Here is a 21,984-nt window from a genome sequence, read left to right as displayed (position 1 = left end):
AACTATCAGAATTTATATTCAGATTTTTTCTTAATCGTTATAATACTGTCTTAAATTGTATATATTTTATCTTTAGTGCTAACTCATTTATACAATGCTACAATTTTATTTTAATTTATTTTAATTATTTTATTTGTTTTATTTTAATTTATTTATTTATTTTACTTTTTTTTTTTTAAGCAGAGTCTTGCTTTGTCGCCCACGCTGCAGTGCAGTGGCGCCATCTTGGCTCACTGCACGCTTTGCCTCCCGGGTTCACGCCATTCTCCTGCCTCAGCCTCCCAAGTAGCTGGGACTACAAGCGCCCACCACCACGCCCAGCTAATTTTTTGTATTTTTAGTAGAGACGGGGTTTCACCGTGTTAGACAGGATGGTCCCGATCTCCTGACCTCATGATCCGCCCGCCTCGGCCTCCCAAAGTGCTGGGGTTACAAGCGTGAGCCACCGCGCCCAGCCCATTATCAGCCTTTTCATAGAAGACTTCAGTGAGGGTGTTTCCGGGGGGAAAAGTGAGATATTCTTTACAGCAGCGTTTAGGAAAAAAAGAGATTTGTGGTCTTTGGGCCAGCTAGCTAAAAGAAACTGGCTTGGAACTGCCCAGATAGTACAGTTAGAAAGCGTATGGATAAAAATTCCTGGAAGCAAGTCTTTTTTATTGACGGAATAAACACAACATTGATGGTAGTAGGATGGAGTTGGTGGCAATGTCCTGTCACTGCAATTATGACATTCAAATCAGACCTACATAACTGTGGCTGCTTTTGATTCTTTCAACTTTGAATTTTGATTATCTGTACAGAGGGGCTTCTAAATGAAAACGAATTCACTTGCACCACCCCTACTCACCTATTTACTGTTTCTGGAGAATAACAAATTTTTTAAAAGGTGGTAAGGCTAAAAGACAAAAAAAAGATTAACTAAAATAAGCTATGAGGTCCAATCAAGAATGGCTTAACATTATTCATTTTCTTCTTTGAACATCTTACTTAAGTGTTTTACTAGGGCTACTAGCTCAGGGTTCCCACCACGTGCATCAATCTGTTTATAGGCTTTAGCTTCAAGCTCTTTAAGGGTATTACGAGTGTATTCAAAAGAACCTACATCCTCAAGATAATGTACACAGTATTTTTTTATATCTATGTTTTCTGTTCTCTGGCGCAAGATATTCTGCACCTGGGTGCTTTCAGGCCTCGACCAAATAGCATGAATAGTAGGAAATGAGAACTTTCCCTCTGTCAGATCTTCACAAAAACTTTTGTTTTCACTATATTCTTTGGAGTGTAGATTAGCATAATCATCCCTAATTTGGAAAAAGAGCCCAAGTGTATTAAGTAGCGGTTTTAAATCTTCTTTGTAATCAGAGAACAACTGCATGAGACCTACTGCTAATCCAAACAGTCCACCTGTTTTCTGCAGCACCATAGCTTTATATTCTTCTTCAGTGGGACAAGTGTAATTATCCCTCCAGTAAATATCTAGGCCTTGTCCCTGATGGAGTTCCAAAAGCTGGCGGGTAAAAAGCTTCACTGCATCTGGGTGATCAAGGGTTAAGACTTTCTCTAAGCCAAGGAAATACACGTAATTGGCAGAATTGATGACAGATGGGATTCCATAGATGCTGTGGGCCACTGGAAAGCCACGTCGGAGTTTTGAGTTGTCTTCAATATCATCGATGAGTAAACTGGCATTATGCAACATTTCTGTCACTTCAATAATCATCTAATAAAAAAGAATTGAAAATTTCACTTATTTGAACTATTCAAAACTTACTCAGTTTAATTAACAGATTATGAAAGTCTCAGGTGTGTTAATTTTCACAACTAATAAATATTTAGCAACCTCAATATAAAATAATATCTTGCATGAGGACTAAATTCAATCAAGAACTAGGAATATTTTTATGTGACAGCTATTAATTTCCTGGGGATTAATGAAATTAGAGTTGCCTAATACCTGTAGCTTGTCCTCTGGAACTTTCAGCCAATGATTAAATGCCTGTGAAAGTTTGGTTCTCACTTGTTTACCTGCAATTTAAAAATAAAATGTGACAATGTGATAAGTGTTTTAATTATGAGTATTTTAACTACAAAAAACACATTCAGAAACTTCCTTTAAATTGATCAGACTTGCTAAATCCAGCCTCATCAATCCATTACCTACTGCAGAGCTTGCCTTGCACTGCTCAATAACTCATTCTCAACCACTCCGAAATCTGGATCATAAAGTGCACAACCTTCTAAAATTAGGGCAGGCACGGGAGACTCTAAAGCACTTCAGTTGCCTACTAGTCCACTCTTTTCATCTGAACTTGAATAAACAATTTTAAAGTAGGATGGGCTTTTAGGACTTAGGACCTAATTTATTTCTTTTCTTGAAAAGGAAGCTAGTTTATTTATTAATTATTTGAGACAGAGTTTTGCTCTGTTGCCCAGGCTGGAGCGCAGTGGCGTGATCTCGGCTCACTACAAACTCCACCTCCTGGGTTCACATGATTCTCGTGCCTCAGCCTCCTGAGTATCTGGGACTACAGGCACACACCATGCCTGGCTAATTTTTGTATATTTTGTAGAAAGGGGGTTTTAATATGTTGCCCAGGCTGGCCTTGAATTCCTGAGCCCAAGCGATACACCCGCATCGGCCTCCCAAAGTGTTTGGATTACAGGCATGAGCCACTGCGCCAGGCCAAGAAGCTAGTTTAGTGTCAGTTAATTGGCACTACCTATTTTACATAACTATAGGTACTGTTAATAAAATACATTTTACTATTACGTCATAAAAATACCTCTTGAAATTATCTATTTCTCCTTTGAATTAAGGTTTTAGAGATGGGGAAGCTCTGCTTCTTTCCTTTCAAAAATGAGATCATTATGCACTGAAGTATTCCCTTTTAATATCCTGAGTTTAGTCAAAAGCTAATCTCATTATTTTGACTAGGGACATCCATTTTTCAGTATCTTCTTTTTTTCTTTCTTGCTTTTTTTTTTGAGACAGGGTCTCACTCTGTCACCCAGGTTGGAGTGCAGTGGTGTGTTCACAGCTCACTGCAGCCTCCACCTCTTGGGCTCAAGTGATCCTTCCACCTCAGCCTCCCGAGTAGCTGGCACTATAGGTGCAAGCGACCACGCCCGGTTAATTTTTGTTTTTGTAGAGACAGTGTCTTCCCATGTTGCCCAAGCTGGTCTCAAACTCCTGGGCTCAAGCAATCCGGCCGCTACAGCCTCCCAAATTGCTGAAATTACAGACGTTGAGTCACCTCGCCCAACAGTATCATCTTTTTCTTACACGGAAAGCTCAAGATAGGTCTTTTTGTTTTTTGTTTTTGAGACGGAGTCTCATTCTGTTGCCCAGGCTGGATTGCAGCAGCGTGATCTCGGCTCACTTGCAACCTCCGCCTCCCAAGATCAAGCTATTCTCCTGCCTCAGCCTCCTGAGTAGCTGGGATTACACGCATGTGCCACCATGCCTGGCTAATTTAAGATAGGTCTTTGGATAGAAGTTACCACTAGAAGTCATTGTAGTCATATACAAAGGAATGATAGATAAAAACCATGGCCAGTTCACTTAGTAAAAATGTTCTATAAGTTTTCTGCTAAATGAATGCATGGTAATAACATCCTAATTTTAGATAAGGTTTCAGGAAAATGGTTACATAAAAAGTTAAAACTAAAATACTGTTTTTTTTTTTTTGGAGATGGAATTTCGCTCTTGTCACCCAGGCTAGAGGGCAATGGCGTGATCTCGGCTCACTGCAACCTCCGCCCCCTGGGTTCAAGCGATACTCCTGCCTCAGCCTACCAAGTAGCTGGGATTACAGGTGCCTGCCACCACACCTGGCTAATTTTTGTATTTTTTAGTAGAGACAGGGTTTCACTATGTTGGCCAGGCTGGTGTCAAACTCCTGACCTCAGGTAATTCACCCGTGTTGGCCTCCCAAAATGCTGGGATTATGGGTTTTTTTGTTTGTTTGTTTGTGGAGATGAAGTCTTGCTCTGTCACCTAGGCTGGAAAGCAATGGCACGATCTCGGCTCGGCTCACCACAACCTTCGCCTCCTGGGTTCAAGGGATTCTCCTGTCTCAGCCTCCCGAGTAGCTGGGATTACAGGTGTGCGCCACTACGCCTAGCTAATTTTTTGTATTTTTTTTCTGAGATCGAGTTTTGCTCTTGTTGCCCAGGCTGGGGTACAGTGTCACGATCTTGGCTCACTGCAACCTCCACCTCCTAGGTTCAAGCGATTCTCCTGCCTCAGCCTCCTGAGTAGCTGGGATTACAGTCGTGTGCCACTAAATCCAGCTAATTTTTTGTATTTTTAGTAGAGACAGGGTTTCATCATGTTGGCCAGACTGGTCTTGAATTCCTGACCTCAGGTGATCCACCCACCTCAGCCTCCCAAAGTGTAGGAATTACATGGGTGAGCTACCGCGCCCGGCCAATTTTTTGTATTTTTAATAGAGACAGGGTTTCCCCATGTTGGCCAGGCTGGTCTCGAACTCCTGACCTCAAGTTGTCCACATGCTTCGGCCTCTCGAAGTGCTGGGATTACAGGTGTGACCCACCACGCCCGGCCTATTATTATTATTTTTGAGACAGGGTCTCGCTCTGTCACCCAGGCTGGAGTGCAGTGGCACAATCACGGCTTACTGCAGCCTTGACCTCCTAGGCTCAAGTCCCCTGAGTAGCTGGGACTACAAGAACAAGCCACCATGCCTGGCTAATTTTATTTTTATTTATTTATTTTTTGTAGAGGCAGGGTTTCGCCCTGTTGCCCAGGCTGGTCTCAAACCCCTGGGCTCAAAAGCAATCTGTCCCACTTGGCCTCCCAAAGTGCTGGGATAATAAGTCAGCTACTGCACCTGGCCTATATCACTTAAACACATTTTTTTGAAGATGAAAAACAGAGTCTCAATGTGAAATTTCATTTTTCATTTTACTTTCGAATGTTATATAGAAAACAGTACAATATATGGCTTATTTTTGAGGTACTACAGTTTTAGTATTTTTTTCCCCTCTGATGACATGCTAGTGTTTAGCCTGATGCTTTTAAGTTCCCCCCCTTTTTTTTTTTGTGAGACGGGGTCTCCCTTAATCACCCAGGCTGGGGTGCAGTGGTGTGATCTTGACTTACTGCAGCCTCGACCTCCCAGGCTCCGGTAATCATCCCACCTCAGTCCCCCAGGTAAGCTGGGACTACAAGGGCGTATCATCAGATGCCTGGCTAATTTTTTGTTATTTTTAGTAGAGACAGGGTTTTGCCATGTTGCCCAGGCTGGTCTTGAACTCCTGGGCTTAAGCCATCTGCCCACTTCGGTCTCCCAAAGTGCTGGGAGTACAGATGTGAGCCACCGCGCCTGGCTAAGTTCCAAAATAATTTCTAATACTGAGGCTAATCACACAGATCTCTCAAAATTAAAAGATTACTGCTTCCTCTTTAAGATCTAAACATTACTGTCTCTCTTTTTGGAGCCCTTCTTCCTCCACTGCCAGCTTCATCTCTCCCTAATCCCACCCTTCACCTCATCTAGGGCCCCACACTAAGGCAAATAAACAAACATAAACATAAGATGACAGCAAGTATGAGAAATTTAAAAATAAAAATAATTTTCTTTACTAATTTCAGAAAATCCTTTTTTTTTTTTTTTTGAGACAGTGTCTCACTCTGTTGCCCAGGCTGGAGTGCAGTGGCGTGATCTCGGCTCACTGCAACCTCTGCCTCCTAGGCTCCTGTGACTCCCGTGCCTCAGCTGGGACTACAGGCATGCGCTACCATACTTGGCTAATATTTGTATTTTTAGTAGATACAGGGTTTCACCATGTTGGCCAGGTTGACTTCAGAAAATCCTGATAGCATTATTATTATTTATTAGCAAGAGTAATATTACAACAGTATAAATGACCTGGCACACCTCTAAGTTACTTTAGTAACTCTGAAGCTCTCTGTAAAAAAATAAGTGTGTTATGTGCATAGTGCAATGTCATATTTCTTTAGTAGTATCTTTTGAGGTTGTATTCCATCATGGATCAAGAACGTACTTGAATAAAAAGGTGAGGTACCTAATGATAATTTTAAATATGTTATCTAATGTCTTAAAGCATTATTTCCAAGTAATGAGAATTAAAAAAAAAGAAGTCATAGAAGGTGGTCACAGCATAAGTAAGCATTATGGTTAAAATGTAACTGTAGGCAGTCCTTGCTTTGTAAGTAGCAGAGTAAGAGACATTCAAGCGATGCTTGTTAGACTTTTGTCAGCACTGATAACTGGCTTGCTATTAACGCCAGCCCAGTTCCAGCTAGTGTTTGTGAGCATGTTCTAAAGGATGTCTGGCAGTAAGAGTTGGGTAGAGTGAAAGTGAAACTGTGCCATGTTTCTCACTGGGAGATACTGAAATAAGTTACTAACTGCTGGATAAATGTCACTGAAAAGCAGTCTCTTGGCTTTTTCTTAAACAGTGGGCAACCTTCCCTTTGAATTCTCCATTTCTGTCATTCCCTCATTCTTCTCATGCATTGACATTAGCAGGCGAGTCTCTATTAGGGTCGGCCAAAATAAAAATGACACTAATTATGGTTTCCAAGGTGTAGCACAGGAGCAAGCATTCTTTTGGCTTTTATCCTTCCCAGGCTCATGAAGAACAGAAATACACATATTACCACAGAGAAGTGCTCATAAAGAAAGGTGTGTACTTTAGCACGGAAATTTAAGTGTCTATTGAGACTGAATTGAGAGCATCATTAGAGTTTAGTCACAGTATGGCTAAACAGGTTTTTATGCTTGTCAAATAATTTACCAACTTTTATATTATTTCTTCTTTTTTAAAAAATGTTTAAAACAGAGAGGGGGACTTGTTATGTTGCCCAAGGTGGTCTCAAACTTTTGGTCTCAAGCAATCCTGCCTTGGCTTCCCAAAGTGCTAGGAATACAGGTGTGGGCCACCACACCTGGCATATATTATGTCTATGAGAAAGAATATTCTAATACAAATGATTTTTTATTACAATAACCCGTTTATTATATTCATGAGTTTTTGCTTATTATCATTTCCAGACAAGTTCTTCTTTTTTTTTTTTTGAGTCGGAGTCTCATTCTGTTGCCAGGCTGGAGTGCAGTGATGCAATCTCAGCTCACTGCAACCTCTGCCTCCCAGGTTCAGGTGATTCTCCTGCCTCAGCCTCCCGAGTAGCTGGGACTACAGGCATGCACCACCATGCCCAGCTAATTTTTGTGTTTTTAGTAGAGACGGGGTTTTACCATGTTGGCCAGGCTGGTCTCAACCTCTTGACCTCATGATCCGCCCGCCTTGGCCTCAAAAAGTGCTGGGATTACAGGTGTGAGCCACCACGCCCAGCCTCCAGACAAGTTTTTAAAGAAGCAAAATAAAACAAAAACACACACGTACACGTGAGGTAGGAAGCCATGTCCAGGTGGCATACCCTTATACAGGAATAAAGTGGGCTATGTTTCCAAATACTGTGATTTTAGATACATTATTATTTGGCTCTCAAAGGAACTAGTAGTATATGAAATGCAGTGTATGTGTGAGATACTGGAAAATACAGACATAGAAGGTAAACTTGAACATGGATGGTAAATAAAGTGTTCTACTGTTAAACAAATCTGCGTAACTTCCCCTAATATCTAAACAGTGGGGAATCTGAATGTGTAATATCCGTAAAGAATACAACCTCCAATGAGATACCAAAATGTTTTAAGTATTTTTATTTTTCAAGATATGTTAAATAATTGGATATGTTTTAAAGGGTGCCTTCAAAAATTACGTTTCTTTTTAAGAGACGGGGTCTTACTATGTTGCCCAAGCTGGAGTGTAGTGGCTATTCACAGGTGTGATCATTGTGCACTACAGCCTTAAACTCCTGGGCTCAAGCCATCCTCCTGCCTCAGCCTCCCAAGTAGGTGGGACAACAGGTATGTATCACTGCACCTGGCAAAAATTACCTTTTAATAAAGAAAAAATTATAATGTTCTATTTATCATTTTTCTCATATGCATCACCTTAAATAGAAAATCTCAACGACTAGCAAGTCTAACCTTTTCTATTTGCTAACATTTGAACGACCACTACTGCATGAAAATGACCCTATATGGACTGTAAGTGAAGTATTACCTGGTAACTGAAGTAAGTATTTATAGGGTTCTAGAAGAATTCTTTGGACTGTTTCTTGAGTCTTCTCCATTGGATTTAAACTTCAAAGCTAATCTGTCAAAAAGGAGAAACATAAAGATCACATGAAACTAATCATCTTTCAGTGTCAAACTGCAAAGGAATTTGTATTTCAGGGTGTTTGTGAAAAGACACCTAGTCTGGTTTAAAAAGAAGATTCTGTTGCTGGGCACGGTAGTTCACGCCTGTAATCCCAGCACTTTGGGAGGCTGAGGTGGGCGGATGGCTTAAGCCCAGGAGTTCGAGACCAGCCTGGGCAACATGGCAAAACCTTGTCTCTACTAAAAATACGAAAAATTAGCTGAGGTGGGTAGATCACGAGGTCAGGAGTTTGAGACCAGCCTTCACACCATCTCTACTAAAACTACAAAAATTAGCCGAGCATGGTGGTGTGTGCCTGTAGTTCTGGCTACCTGGGAGGCTGAGGCAGGAGAATTGCTTGAACCCGGGAGGCAGAGGTTGCAGTGAGCTCAGATCACACCACTGCACTCCAGCCTGGGCGAAAGAGTGAGACTCCAGTCTCAAAAAAACAAAGAAAGATTCTACATCTATGAAGCCTTGAAAACATGTTAAGTGAAAGAAGCCAATCTCAAGAGACTACATATTGTATGATTCCATTTATACGAAATGTTCAGAATAAGCCAATCTACAGAGACAGAAAGTAGATTAGTGGTTAGGAACAGGGACTAATTGCTAATGAGTACAGGGTTTCTTTTCGCAGGGATCAAAATGTTATAAAATTAAATTGTGATGGTTGCACAGCCCTGTGAAAACATTAAAAACTGCTGAAATGTACACTTTAAACGGGTGGTATGTAAATTATATCTCAATTAGAAAATTCTTCATTCAAGTGATTATATTGGTCAAAGTGTTGTCTTGGTTTTTAAGTTGTTTTCTTAGTCACATAACTTATATTAAGCTTTTCCTATTTTAATCAACCACAAAAGGCTTAATTTGTTGACGGCAAATGTCAAAACAAATCCAAAGAATTGGAAAGATACCTCTGTATTTAACTGATTACACTAATTAGTAAACATATCCTTTTTTAAATGAGCACTAAGATGAGTATGTTTTATGTATTTAAAATTTAAAGGGATTCTCCTCGTCCCCCTAGTAGTTTCTCTACAATCAATCCATTTCAGAGATTTCTGATTTAAGATACGCATTAACTCAAATGCATATATTTATTAAACATATTCCCCTTTATACTGAAATCTGTCTTATTTCAGTATTTCCTAGAATAACACTCATGGTCTTCCTAGGGTCTCCCTGTACTGTTGAATCTCTACTTTATTTCTTTGTATCTGTTTCTATTATTACTTGTCCTCATATTAGGAATCTAACTGCTCTAGCATCTTTGGCACATTTTGGGAAGTTTATTACTTTTATCCTCTTTCTTTTGCTTCTTGGGACTATGATTTAGTCTTTAGAATCCTGAGCCCACTTCTAACCAACTTTTCTATAACAAAAAGGCTAAATGTAATATGGCATCTAATGGCAGTTTGTGGTTAGGGCTGTTCAATGAGTTGCACATCATTGGATTTTGGAATTGGAAACCACTTTAGAAAGTTATCTCAGTATGCCAGAAGATAAAGCACAAGAATATATTTGCTTGAGTGAGGGCCACTTTCTTTTGAATGAAGAAAATGAAGTTGAGTTCATGTACTTTGTGTTATTCTGATTGCTCAAAGGTCCTTTTGTTTTTTTTTTGAGATGGAGTTTTGCTCTTGTTGCCCAGGCTGGAGTGCAGTGGCGCGATCTTGGCTCACTGCAACCTCCACCTCCCGGGTTCAAGTGATTCTCCTGCCTCAGCCTCCCGAATAGCAGGGATTACAGGTTCTTGCCACCACGCCCAACTAATTTTTTGAATTTTTAGTAGAGATGGGGTTTCACTATGTTGGCCAGGCTGGTCTCAAAACTCCTGACCTCAGGCGATCCACCTGCCTCAGCCTCCCAAAGTGTCGGAATTGCAGGTGTTAGCTACTGTGCCCGGCCTGATCCTTTTTTTCTAAGTCTGGGTCAGAGACTTAGAAATCTTCAATTTAAATATGCATCTTGTATGATTCTGATACAGCTGCTTGAGAATGTTAGGGGAACTGGAAATAGGTTGCTTACATGGTATTACACCACATCATAACTAAGGGGGTGTGGGCTACTGTTATTTATTATAACAGTGAGGATGTGTTCCTTTTTTTTCTTTTTTTTTTTTTTGAGACGGAGTCTCACTCTGTCACCCAGGCTGGAGTGCAGTGGCGCGATCTTGGCTCACTGCAACCTCTGCCTCCTGGGCTCAAGCAATTCTCCTGACTCAGCCTTCTGAGTAGCTGGGACTACAGGTGCCCACCACCACGCCCAGCTAATTTTTGTATTTTAGTAGAGACGGGGTTTCACCAGTGTTCCTCGATTTCTAAATCAGCCCTAGTAACTTCATAATGTTAAGTAATAAAAGTCATCTTTTATAGCCCAGTCACCTGACACTATGATCTCGTCATTGATACTCTCAGGGGTAAGGCAATTCTAGTACTGTAACTTCTTGCTGGCATTAAATTTAAAAATGTAAAATATACTTAGGAGCAGAATCTGACTTTTGTGGATTTATATTATAAATTAATCCACCAAAGACAAGACTTTTGCACATATCTCAGTAAATAAACACACTGATTCATATACATGCAGCCAAGCAAATCCAAAGATCCTGAGTAAATACCAACAACGTGCCACAAAAGTAAAATTTCCAAAATCTTGAACTATGTGTTTATTACAGCACTATTCACAATAGTAAAGATATGGAATCAACCTAAGTGTCCATCAGCAGATGACTGAATAAAGAAAATGTGGAATATATACAACGAATGATTACTCAGCCATTAAAACAAAATGAAATCATGTCATTTGCAGCAAAATGGATGGATAGCCCTTACCTTAAGTGTAACAAGTCAGACATAAAAGACAAATAGTACATCTTCTCAATTATAAATGGGAGCTAGATAATGTGTATACATGGACATGGAGTGTGGAATGATAGACAATGGAGATTCCAAAGGGTGAGAAGGTGGGAAGGAGGTGGATGATGAAAGATTACTTAATGGGTACAACGTGATTATATGGGTGATGGACACCCTAAAAGTCCTGACTTCACTACAATGCAATCTATGCATGTGATAAAACTACACTTGCACCCCATAAATTTATACAAGAATAAACAAATAAAAAACCCTCCAAACCAAAATCTAATTATTAGTGCTAGCATTCCACTTTTCCAGCACAATTACGAGTGTAGAAGTGCTGAGACTACCCAATTTGGTGACAATCAGGTATTTAATGTTCCTGTTTTGTAGCAGTCAATGAATACAAGGGTAAAATGGTTTGAACCACATTGTCTCTGTCATGCAGTTGTTTTTCTGCTGTGAAATGAGACGTGTAATATGGCAACAGGAGAAAAGAATAAAACTTCTACATATGTATGCACTGTTAGGCAGTTGGTAGGCACATGATAATGGGTGGCTGAAATAATAACACACACATATAACCATCAACTGTGCAAGTGCTTTGATGCTTCCCCATACTGTAAACCATCTCATGGGTCACAGAAACCTTTTGAGAATATGATGAAAGCTATGAATCTTCTAAAAAAAAAAAAAAAAAAGCCCGGTGTATGTGTTAATAAGTTGCAACACAAATGTATACACTGCCACAAAGACTTACAACATACAAATTCTCAGAGATCATATAGTCCCTGAATGTTTACACGTACCTCAGATTAAGATCCCCAGCTATGGAATATCTTTACCCTTTAATGCCAAGCAGACAAATATTCATGTTTGTGTTATAACAAGCTAAGACATAAATTCCACTAGCTTAACTAATTTTATTGAAGGCAGATTACAAATGAAAATTAAAGCACAAAACTAGTGTATAGTTCAGGTTACTCTTCAGGATTGAAAGGCATATTTTTTTGTAGTCTGTTCTTATCTATATGAAACAATCATAAAAAAGATCAGCACTCCACCAAAAGAAATCATTTTAACAACACGAATTCAAAGAGAAACATCCCATATGGAAAATTTCTACATCCATCTTGACTAACAATTAATACCAAAGACGTCGCAAGGAAAAAAAAGCTCATAAAGAATCAAGTAAGCGAAATAATCAACATACCTATTAGGCAAAAACCTATTTAGGTAACCTATTACGCAAATACCTATTTAGGTAACCTATTACCTATACTATTTGATCTCTGACACGTTACCTTATTATCAGGGATTGAAGTAAGAAAAGAAGATGCAAAACAGGAAGAATAATGGCTTAGCTAAAAGATTATTAGTGAACATCATTAAAAGTAGAATTAAAAAAGCATCTCATCTACTTCTCTATTTAAATGTTAGTACCTATCTTTTCTCAACTACAGGTTGGGAGCAAGAATCACGTTTGTATATTTTCTCACAGCCTCCAAAACACATTTGACCGAACTTAAAAATCAATGAGATGCACTTTCAGAATTCCCTTTTGTGTCAGGACCTGTAACAGGTGTACCCTGTTGCATAGAAATCAGAGCTAATCTTTGTTTCAATTCGTAGAGCTTTGTGGTTGATGTTATTTTTCAACTTAAAACACTAATTATGCTTTAAAAAAATATTTCCTTTGCTCACTTAGAGATGTTTAAGGATACTCAATTAACAAGTCAATTTCCTGTCCCAGAGGATATTTACATACAAGCATTTTCAGTGGTGTGAAAACATAAGAACTTCAATTTTTCTAGGTATCGACAACCAACTTGCCTTGTGTCTTTTTTTTGAAACAGAGTCTCACTCTGTCGCCCAGGCTGGAGTGCAGTGGCGTGATCTCGTCTCACTGCAAACTCCGCCTCCCGGGTTCACGCCATTCTCCTGCCTCAGCCTCCCGAGTAGCTGGGACTACAGGCGCCCGCCACCTTGCCCGGCTATTTTTTTTGTATTTTTAGTAGAGACGGGCTTTCACCGTGTTAGCCAGGATGGTCTCGATCTCCTGACCTCGTGATCCGCCCGCCTCGGCCTCCCAAAGTGCTGGGATTACAAGCGTGAGCCACCACGCCCAGCCGCCTTGTGTCTTCTTAAGAGTCTAAAGGATTCTACACACCGTGGCATATACTCTCACCCTCACCCGCCTTTGTTTTTCTTTTAAATCAAAGGATTTCCCAATTTATCACAGCTGGAAATTTCAGCTATCACGTACTAAGGTTAAATGTAAAGAGGCGTTAGTGTGTGTTACATGAACTCTACTAGTTTCCTTTTAGAGTGAAAAAACTACAGAATACCTCAGTGAGAGTCTGAAACTTCTCACTTTCAAAACTAAAAAGCTGCCAGAAATTTGTTCAAAGAGTGAATCCATAATCATTAATACAAACGCTCCATTCTTTTCACCATGTGAACTACTACGGCAATAGCCTCCTCGTCGGGTTCCCTGCATTTGCCTCTTTAACTCTTCTTTTTTTCGCTTCCTCTACTCTTCAGCCAGGGATGACATTCCAATCGGAGCCATCTCTCCCTTCTGATTGAGATTCCTTGGAAGATATCCCATTGCTATTAGGACAAAACCAAAACTCCTTTACAAAGCCTAAAAGGTTCGATACTCCCCCTCATCCCATCTCTCCAGGCTCAGTTCTTCATATTGGAAAAGCTCCCTTCCGCCACAGGGCTTTCCGACAAGTTAGTCTTTTTGTTTGGAATGTCCTTTCCTTTTCTCTTTCCTTAGTTAACTCCTGCTAGCCCTTCAGCTCTCAGCTCGATCCTCACTTGCTCAGAAACCCTTCCTTTCCCTCCCTAAAGAAGCCAAATTCCCTCACATTCTCCTATCACCGTGGAACTCTCCTCTGGGGCACTGCCACTGCGGTAATTTCACATTGTTTTGTTCAGCATCTGTCCGTCTCACCAGGCGCAGGTCTACGAAGGCAGAGGCCACCCCAGTGGTCGGCGCTCAACACCCATGAAGAAATGAAAGCGCCTTCTAACGCGTTAGACGATGAAACCAGGGCACACAACCTTGTGTCTAAGAAGTGAACATCCCATGCAAACGACTTTTCAAAGGAAAGGGCCTGGTTTGAGAATGGCCAAACAGAGACATACAAATGTGAAGCGCATACTGAATCCTTCCATTCATACTCCGGGAGAAAGACGATGGATCTGAAAGAAGCCGCCTGATATATACAGGGAATTTCAATCACTTCGAGGCCAATTTCCCACAGCGGCTGGGCAGAGAACTGCAAACGTCTACAGTGCTAGCACAGAGTCCGGAGGGGAAGAAACGGTGAGGTTTCTGCTTCCTCCTCGCTCAGATGCGCCCTTCCGCCCCACTTGGCCAACCCTTCCTCTCCCTCCTCGCTTAAAGCTAGGGGATGGAAAATTCATACACAATCCGGTTCAGCATCCGGGTCCTCACTCTCCTTTCTTTCTTTCCTCTGCCCCGCCTCCCAACCTCCCCCGCCCTTCTTCCCATCCGGGTTCCCCCCAGCCGCCGCCACTGCCGCTCACAGTTCAACGATGATATCACGACTTTCACGCCGCCGGTCCGGGAGTAACTGTACCCCGCATCAACTTCCTATTTTATAGTGTGGACTTAGGCTCTTCCCGATGCCTACATGAATCCCTCCCACTATTTCACCACAGAACTCTCCGCCCTCCTCAGCCGCCAGCGACACCGCATTAGTTGGTGCAAGAAAATGCGCCATCCCGGTCACACTGCGCAGGCGTCGTTGCCGCCTCCCTACTGCTTTGTTGCCCCGCCCCTTTCACCTCCCCCCCGCCCCCGCCCCGGTCCACGCAGGCGCAGGGCATTGCGGGCCTTGCAGTTCTCGCGGACGAGGATTTGCGCGTTGGCCCCAGAGGCTGGACTTTATTTCCCAGAAAGCCTTGAGGCGTAACTTTCTGTTTCCATAGAACTGGTGGGAAAATGGCGTCGTTGTTTGTATCCAGGGACCAATAGGAACAGTGTATAGGCGGGTTCTAAAGAACTTTAACCAATCCAAGGTCGTCTAAGAGGCCATCCGGGAAAGAGGTAGGGGAGGGGGAAAAAATCTAGGGGAGGGGAGAAAGGGGGGGGAACCTAGAGTCGGTGGGGGGGAAGCGATGTTTGCCCGTCAGTCGAGTCCGGAGTGAGGAGCTCGGTCGCCGAAGCGGAGGGAGACTCTTGAGCTTCATCTTGCCGCCGCCACGGCCACCGCCTGGACCTTTGCCCGGAGGGAGCTGCAGAGGGTCCATCGCCGCCGTCCTCTGGAGGGCAGCGCGATTGGGGGCCCGGACCTCCAGTCCGGGGGGATTTTTCGTCGTCCCCCTCCCCCCAACCAGGGAGCCCGAGCGGCCGCCAAACAAAGGTACCAGTCGCCGCCGCGGGAGGAGGAGGAGCCGGAGCCTCTGCCTCAGCAGCCGCTGGACCCGCCGCCCTTCTTCCCCATCTCTCCCCCGGGCCTGCTGGTTTTGGGGGGGAGAAGGAGAGAGGGGACTCTGGACGTGCCAGGGTCAGATCTCGCCTCCGAGGAAGGTAGGGATATTTTCTGGGGCTTTCGTGGTCTCCTAAGGGGGTTCTTTTGGGAGTCGCTGGGCCCGGCCAAGGAGCAGAGGAAGATCGCGGTGGTGGTCCCTGCGGCGCCCGAATTCGGGGCCTCGGCCTCCCGGGAACCTCCACCCCCCGCAGCCGCTGTGTCCGAGCCGCCCCCTGGCTGGGCGGCCGCACACTCAGCGGTTTAGCGGCCGCGGTCGGGGGCCCGGGCAGGGTGGGGGCCGTTCCGCCTCCGGGGCCCTCGGCCCTCACGTTGTCTCCGCGGCGGGGCCAGATGTTGATCTCGCTCCCACTTGTCGGGTCTGAGCCCGGAACGGGACGTGGGCAGGGGCTCTGTGGCGGGCCGGTCCTGCCCGCGGCCCACAGGCCTTCCTGGCCCCTCGGTGGCCCCCGGCCGGCCTCTCGCTCGGACGCGGCGCGTGGGGGCGCGGACTCGCTCGGCCGGGCGCCGAGGCCCGAGGGGAGAGCGGCCGGCCCCGCGCCGGACGCCGGGCTTGTGAGTTTCTTCTCTGACAGAAATGGCGTCATTGTCGTAGACGGGAAACTCCGTCGGGTCTCGACAATGGGGACGGGAAGCTGCCGAGCTGTGTAGGTGGTTGGGTTTGCGGGGATGGCGGGGCCGGAGGGAGCCCCGAGTCGGCGTGTGATGGTTCGGGGGCTGGCGCCTGGTGCGGCTCTTTCTTCGGGGTTCGGGCGTCGCTCGCTTCTTTCCCTCCGCCTCCGCCAGTGCAGAGGGGTTCCTGTGGTGTTGACTGGGTGTCTTTTGTTTCCCCTCCAGGTGCAGCTGAACCTGGTGTTTTAGAGGATACCTTGGTCCCAGAGTCATCATGAAGGTAAGATTGCCTGCGGAAAACGAATCTCTGGGGTTATCGAATTCAGGATGTAGGAGGTTTGGACGAGGTCGTCGTGTGGGGCTTCCGAGTTTTGCAGAGGAAGGTGTGTTTGGTGAGTTGGTGACCGAGCCCTTCCCCAGAGAGACCGGGGTCAGCTGGCGGGCTTTGCTGTGGAGTTGGAGGCAGTTATAGGATATCTCAACTGAAGATGATTCTCCCATATTGAACATCTCTTTTTGTAGGGAATGAGAGGAATAACGGCATGAATTAAAGTGTTTTAAAAGGTAAAATAAAAAGCAGGTCAGGTAATCTGACCCTAGAAACTGAACTGTATTGTGGTTCTATCAGTTACACTGATGAAAGAGAATCTTATTTATTGTGTGAACAGTACTGTAAAATTTTAGTAGAAAACTCTTTGACTCGTCACAAAAATAATTTAATTGAAAGATTTAAAAAGAATTTTTGTGATTTTTTACACAATTCAGAGATACCAGATGTTTCTTGTATTTCCAGGGACTTGGGGTTATATGGTTTATTTTTCTTTATTGATCTGGTTGGTCTGTAAATAAGTCAGAGGCTCTGTTGCATTATGATGTGTGGAAAACTGATGGCCAGGTTCCTCTTAGATGTCACTATGTTAACTGAGTGGAGAATAGGGTCAAAAAATTTGCTTAATTGTTGGAAGAAATGATAACGATAAAAATACAGGCATTTTTGTTACTTGAGAGAATATGTATATGAATGCTCTTTTTTTTTTTTTTTTTAAACACATGCTAGAATAAAACCTTAGATTTTTGAAAAGTCTGGATTCAACTGGTGGAACTTAGACACTAGCTTGTATTTTTTCATCCATTACAAATTCAGAAGTGCTTGAAAAGGGTAGAGTGTTCACAAGTGTAGAAATGCAACAGATAGCATGTTAGAATATCAACGTTGTCTACTTTTGACAGTTCCTTTGAACTATTTAAAAAAATATTTCACTTGTCCTCAGAATCAAGACTGCTTTGACAATTCTGCATCCAAATTAAAATTTGTAATACTTGTGTTTGTAGAAGGTAAAAGCTGTGGCTACTTAAATCTTGGTCTACTATACAGAGTAATTAAGTGTAGTCTAATTTTTTTAAGGTTTTCTCTTTGAGTTTGGGATGCTGTGAACTACCTGAAACAGTTTATTCCTATCTCATTTCATGAAGCATAGACATGTTTCAGGAGTGAATCCCTTTTGTTAGTCACAAATCCTAGCTATAACTCTCATGACCTGTGTAAAACAGTGGTGAAAGTGCATTTATTAGGTAACTCGTATATGTACCTTGACGTTGGGTGAGAATTTCTTAAGAAAAATTTTGGTTTGAGTAAGAAATAATAAGTTCAGAAGCCGAATAAATAAAAGGTTTAGTTTGGAGTAAATGTAATCTGTCACAGTTCCCAGTGTTGTAGTGCTTGTCACTTCTTAGGTGCTCTATAAATGTTTGGTTAAAAGAAATGTAGTTAAGTTGAAAGTCTGAGATTAAAATGTTTTTTTTCTTCCTTTCGTTTCCTTTTTTTTTTAAGTAGTCTGTTTAAAAAAATGAAAATATGTTGGAAACTTTAGCCTTAAAAGTTTCTTGGTAATACTAGCCAAATGCAAATTTTTTGGTATCTTTTTAGAAATACTAATTTTAAGTGCTCAGCATTACATTCTACTGCATTTTTAAAAAAGGTACTTTTAACGTTAAAAGGAAAAAGTTACTAAAATAAATTTCTAACTTCATACAAGAACTTCCTGTTATTATAAGTATAGCAGATCTCAGAGAATCTGCTAGTAATTATTAGTACTAAAAACTTAGCTTATTTCTTACAACTTTATTTCTTATGTGATGAAAGATGAGAAGCTTCTTGTAATTTGTATTTTGCTTTAGCAAAAATTGCAATTCAGAATCTATTTAATGTTGAGTGTATTAGGCCTAAATTTTGTTTCTTTTTCTGTGTGTTCCCAATTTCTTTCTTTCTTTTTTATTTTTCTTTTTGATATAGAGTCTCACTATTTCACCCTGGCTGGCACGATCTGTAACTGCTGCCTCCTGGGCTCAAATAATCCTCCCACCTCAGCCTCCTGAGTAGCTGGGACTACAGGCACACCTGGCTAATTTTTGTAGTTTTTGTAGAGATGAGGTTTTGCCATGTTGCCCAGGCTGGTCTCGAACTTCTGGGCTCAAGTGATTCTCCCGCCTCAGCCTCCCAAAGTGCTGGGATTACAGGCGAGAGTCACCGTGCCTGGTGTAATTTCTGTATTACGATGATCATTGAGCTACAGAAGGTTTTATGCCATTTATTGGATCTTACCAAACATATTTGTACTCGGGAGCAAGCTTTTAAGTTTGAATTGTCTGTTGTATTAACGACAACAAATCTTTAAATTTTATTAAGTGACAGTTTATTGAGGTGATTGAAAGTTAGATTATGTAGTAATACTTTTTAGGTGTTGTTTTAAAGTTTAAGTGTTGTATGTTTTAGCAGTTTTCCCATGTACTACCTTTAAGAATTTATGTAAATAAATACATTCCCATTACTGACTAATATATGCTATGTTACTTTTTTCACAGTATGTTTTTGAGGAATATGATTCGTAATACATAAGGAATTTGTGCTGTAACATAGATCGTGATGTTGGTGTTATGTTGAATTTATTTTTCATGCTCTTGATAGACTTTTAAAAATCAGTGGTACCGGCTGGGCATGCTGGCTCACGCCTGTAATCACAGCACTTTGGGAGTCCGAGGTAGGAGGATTACCTAAGGTCAGGAGTTTGAGACCAGCCTGGCCAGCGTGGTAAAACCCTGTCTCTTCTAAAAATACAAAATTAGCTGGGCATGGTGGCACACACCTGTAATCCCAGCTATTCGGAAGGCTGAGGCAGGAGAACTGCTTGAACCCAGGAGGTGGAGGTTGCAGTGAGCTGAGGTTGCGCCACTGAACTCCAGCCTCTGCGAAAAAAGTGAAACTCACTCTCTCAAAAAAAAATAAAATAAAATAAAATAAAAATCAGCAGTACCACATTATAAGGAGGTGGTAGATTATTAAAGTTTGTAAATAATTCCAAGACTTACTTTTATTATGTCAGGTTGATTTTTACTTTTTTTTTTTAAGATGGAGTTTTGCTCTTGTTGCCCAGGCTGGAGTGCAGTGGTGCGATCTCGGCTCACTGCAACCTCCGCCTCCCAGGTTCAAGCAATTCTCCTGCCTCAGCCTCCCGAGTAACTGGCATTACAGGCATGCGCCATCATGCCGGGCTAATTTTGTGCTTTTAGTAGAGACGAGGTTTCTCCATATCGGTCAGGCTGGTCTCGAACTCCTGACCTCAGGTGATCTGCCCGCCTCGGCCTCCCAAAGTGCTGGGATTACAGGCATGAGCCACTGCGCCCGGCCGATTTTTACTTTTTTTTAACTCAAACTTTTTTTTCCTGTATCTATATTGTACATGTTATTAACGTCTTTTATTATGTAGCAGTAAATTTTCAATTAAAATGGGCTGGTTGGGCTGGATATACCAGAATCTTTAGAGGATGAATGATTTAGATGATTATACTTTGGCGGGCATGGTGGCTCATGCTTGTAATCCCAGTACTTTGGGAGGCTGAGGTGGGTGGATTACTTGACGTTGGGAGTTCAAGACCAGCCTGGCCAAAGTGGTGAAAACCCCGTCTCTACTAAAAGTATAAAAAAATTAGCTGGGCATAGTGGCGCATGCCTGTATTCCCAGCTACTTAGGAGACTGAGGTAGGAGGATCGCTTGAACCTAGGAGGTGGAGGTTGCAGTGAGTCAAGATGGCACCACTGCACTCCAGCTTGGGTGACAGGGAGACCCCATTTCAGGAAAAAAAAAAAAAAGATGGTTATATTTAGAATCCATGTAGATTGAATTTTCCAGATGTACTTTTCTTTCTTCAACAATGATTGGCTTAGGCCACATGAAAAAATAATGGATTGATTACAGATTCCCTTTTTTAATGCCCTGTGTGTGTGTACATGTTCTCTCTCTCTCTCCCCCTACTTCTGCCTTTGTTTCTCTCCCTATCCACTCTGTCACTTCCTTCCCCCCCCTTCTTTTCCTTCCCTCTATTGTTTTTTCCTTCCCCCTCTTCCTTCTGTCTCACCCCTTTCATAAGTCATTCATTTAACAACAACCCGTTTCATATATCAGGTAATATAGAATGAAGGTGGGTGAGGCATCTGACCTGCTTTCAGGGAGCCCACAGTGTAGCAGAAGATGCAGATAAATAAAGCAAAACTCTATTTATATCTATCTATTTATGAGTATTCCAACATAAAATAATTGTAGGAAATGCTATGAGAGGACAGAAGAGGACAGCTAAATCAGAGAGCTATGGAAAGTTTTCTGGTGGAGTTGACATCTAAGCTGAGTGTGAAGGCTTTTGCTAGGCAAAGAAGGGAAGAAAAGTTTTTCAGATAGAGGATAATGTACTGGAAAATGAACAAAACAAGGTGAAGTATCTGGAAACTGTAAGTAATTTGGTGTGACTGAATTAAAGCATGATATGTTTGGATAGGAATAGAAGGGCAGTGGTGGGAGATGAAGCTGAGTGAGGGAGTCGAAAATTTTCTTGGCCAGGCATGGTGGCTCACACCTGTAATCCCAGCACTTTGGGAGGTTGAGGCAGGTGGATCACCTGAGTTCTATACCAGCCTGGCCAACATGGTGAAACGCTGTTTCTACTAAAAATACAAAATTAGCAGGGCATGGTGGCGTGAGCCTGTAATGCCAGCTATTAGGGAGGCTGAGGCAGAAGAATAGCTTGAACACGGGAGGTGGAGGTTACAGTGAGCCGAGATCATGCCATTGCACTCCAGCCTGGGTGACAAGAGCAATACTCTGTCTTAAAAAAAAAAAATTTTTTTTCTTGAAAACTACATAGAACCATTGAAAGTTGTTGAGAATTGCTTGAACCCAGGAGCTGGAGGTTGCGGTGAGCTGAGATCAGGCCACTGCAAAAACAAGGGGAGAGCTGAATGTAAGGATGGAAATTCCAGGTAAGAAGTCCAAGTGGAAAATGAATAAGGGCCTGAACTAATGCATTGGAAGTGGAGCAGAGAGGATAGATCTGAGCCTTTTTGAAGTAGAATTCAGGGCCGGGCACAGTGGCTCACACCTGTAATCCCAGCACTTTGGGAGGCCGAGGTGGGTGGATCACGAGGTCAGGAGATCGAGACCATCCTGGCTAACACGGTGAAACCCCGTCTCTACTAAAAAAATACAAAAAATAGAAATTAGCCAGGCTTGGTAGCGGGTGCCTGTAGGACGCTGAGGCAGGAGAATGGCGTGAACCTGGGAGGCGGAGCTTGCAGTGAGCTGAGATCACGCCACTGCACTCCAGCCTGGGCGACAGAGCAAAAATCTGTCTTAAAAGAAGTAGAATTCAGGACCTAGTAACTCATCCTGGGGTAG

The 21,984-nt window shown here is 42.5% G+C and overlaps 2 protein-coding genes across 15 annotated transcripts in view; one reads left to right on the top strand and one right to left on the bottom strand.

The window, feature by feature from the left end:
- Window positions 1-633: 633 nt before the first annotated feature.
- On the bottom strand, window positions 634-16,081 carry GGPS1 (geranylgeranyl diphosphate synthase 1). Of its 6 annotated transcripts, none has more exons than XM_004028627.3 (4): window positions 15,961-16,081; window positions 8,122-8,214; window positions 1,955-2,025; window positions 634-1,720 (listed from the first exon to the last, which is right to left on the bottom strand). In XM_004028627.3, the coding sequence occupies exons 2-4, from the start codon at window positions 8,189-8,191 to the stop codon at window positions 959-961; spliced, it is 903 nt and encodes a 300-aa protein (XP_004028676.1). In that variant the 5' UTR covers window positions 8,192-8,214; window positions 15,961-16,081; the 3' UTR covers window positions 634-958. The 6 variants fall into 6 exon arrangements, with proteins under 6 accessions (XP_004028676.1, XP_004028673.1, XP_055228673.1 ...); XM_004028624.4 differs by lacking the exon at window positions 15,961-16,081 and adding an exon at window positions 14,685-14,934; XM_055372698.2 differs by lacking the exon at window positions 15,961-16,081 and adding an exon at window positions 14,000-14,613.
- ARID4B (AT-rich interaction domain 4B) overlaps window positions 14,385-21,984 on the top strand; it is a 164,773-nt gene continuing 157,173 nt past the window's right edge. For 6 of the 9 annotated variants that reach the window (XR_010134397.1, XM_055372630.2, XM_055372635.2 and 3 more), the window contains exons 1-2: window positions 15,252-15,690; window positions 16,487-16,541. Coding sequence is in view for 8 of the 9 variants with exons in the window: in XM_055372630.2 (XP_055228605.1) it covers window positions 16,536-16,541 (6 nt within the window). In the remaining variant the exon portion in view is untranslated. Of the gene's footprint in view, window positions 14,461-15,251; window positions 15,691-16,181; window positions 16,297-16,486; window positions 16,542-21,984 lie in introns of those variants that run through there. The other 3 variants (XM_063707944.1, XM_063707935.1, XM_019031983.4) reach the window with 2 other exon arrangements.

The sequence above is a fragment of the Gorilla gorilla genome, chromosome 1 (genome assembly GCF_029281585.2).
Source record: "Gorilla gorilla gorilla isolate KB3781 chromosome 1, NHGRI_mGorGor1-v2.1_pri, whole genome shotgun sequence".
NCBI lineage: Eukaryota > Metazoa > Chordata > Mammalia > Primates > Hominidae > Gorilla > Gorilla gorilla.
The sequence above is the reverse complement of the archived record's forward strand: the minus strand, read 5'-3'. Positions and strand labels throughout refer to the sequence as shown.

Bases quoted from the DNA above. Each gene is read 5' to 3' on its own strand.
- GGPS1 (XM_004028627.3), bottom strand. From the start codon at position 8,191: ATGGAGAAGACTCAAGAAACAGTCCAAAGAATTCTTCTAGAACCCTAT. The intron at 2,026-8,121 runs GTAATACTTCAC...TTTAAATTGCAG, and splicing joins ATACTTACTTCAGTTACCAG to GTAAACAAGTGAGAACCAAA. The intron at 1,721-1,954 runs GTATTAGGCAAC...CTTTTTTATTAG, and splicing joins TTCCAGAGGACAAGCTACAG to ATGATTATTGAAGTGACAGA.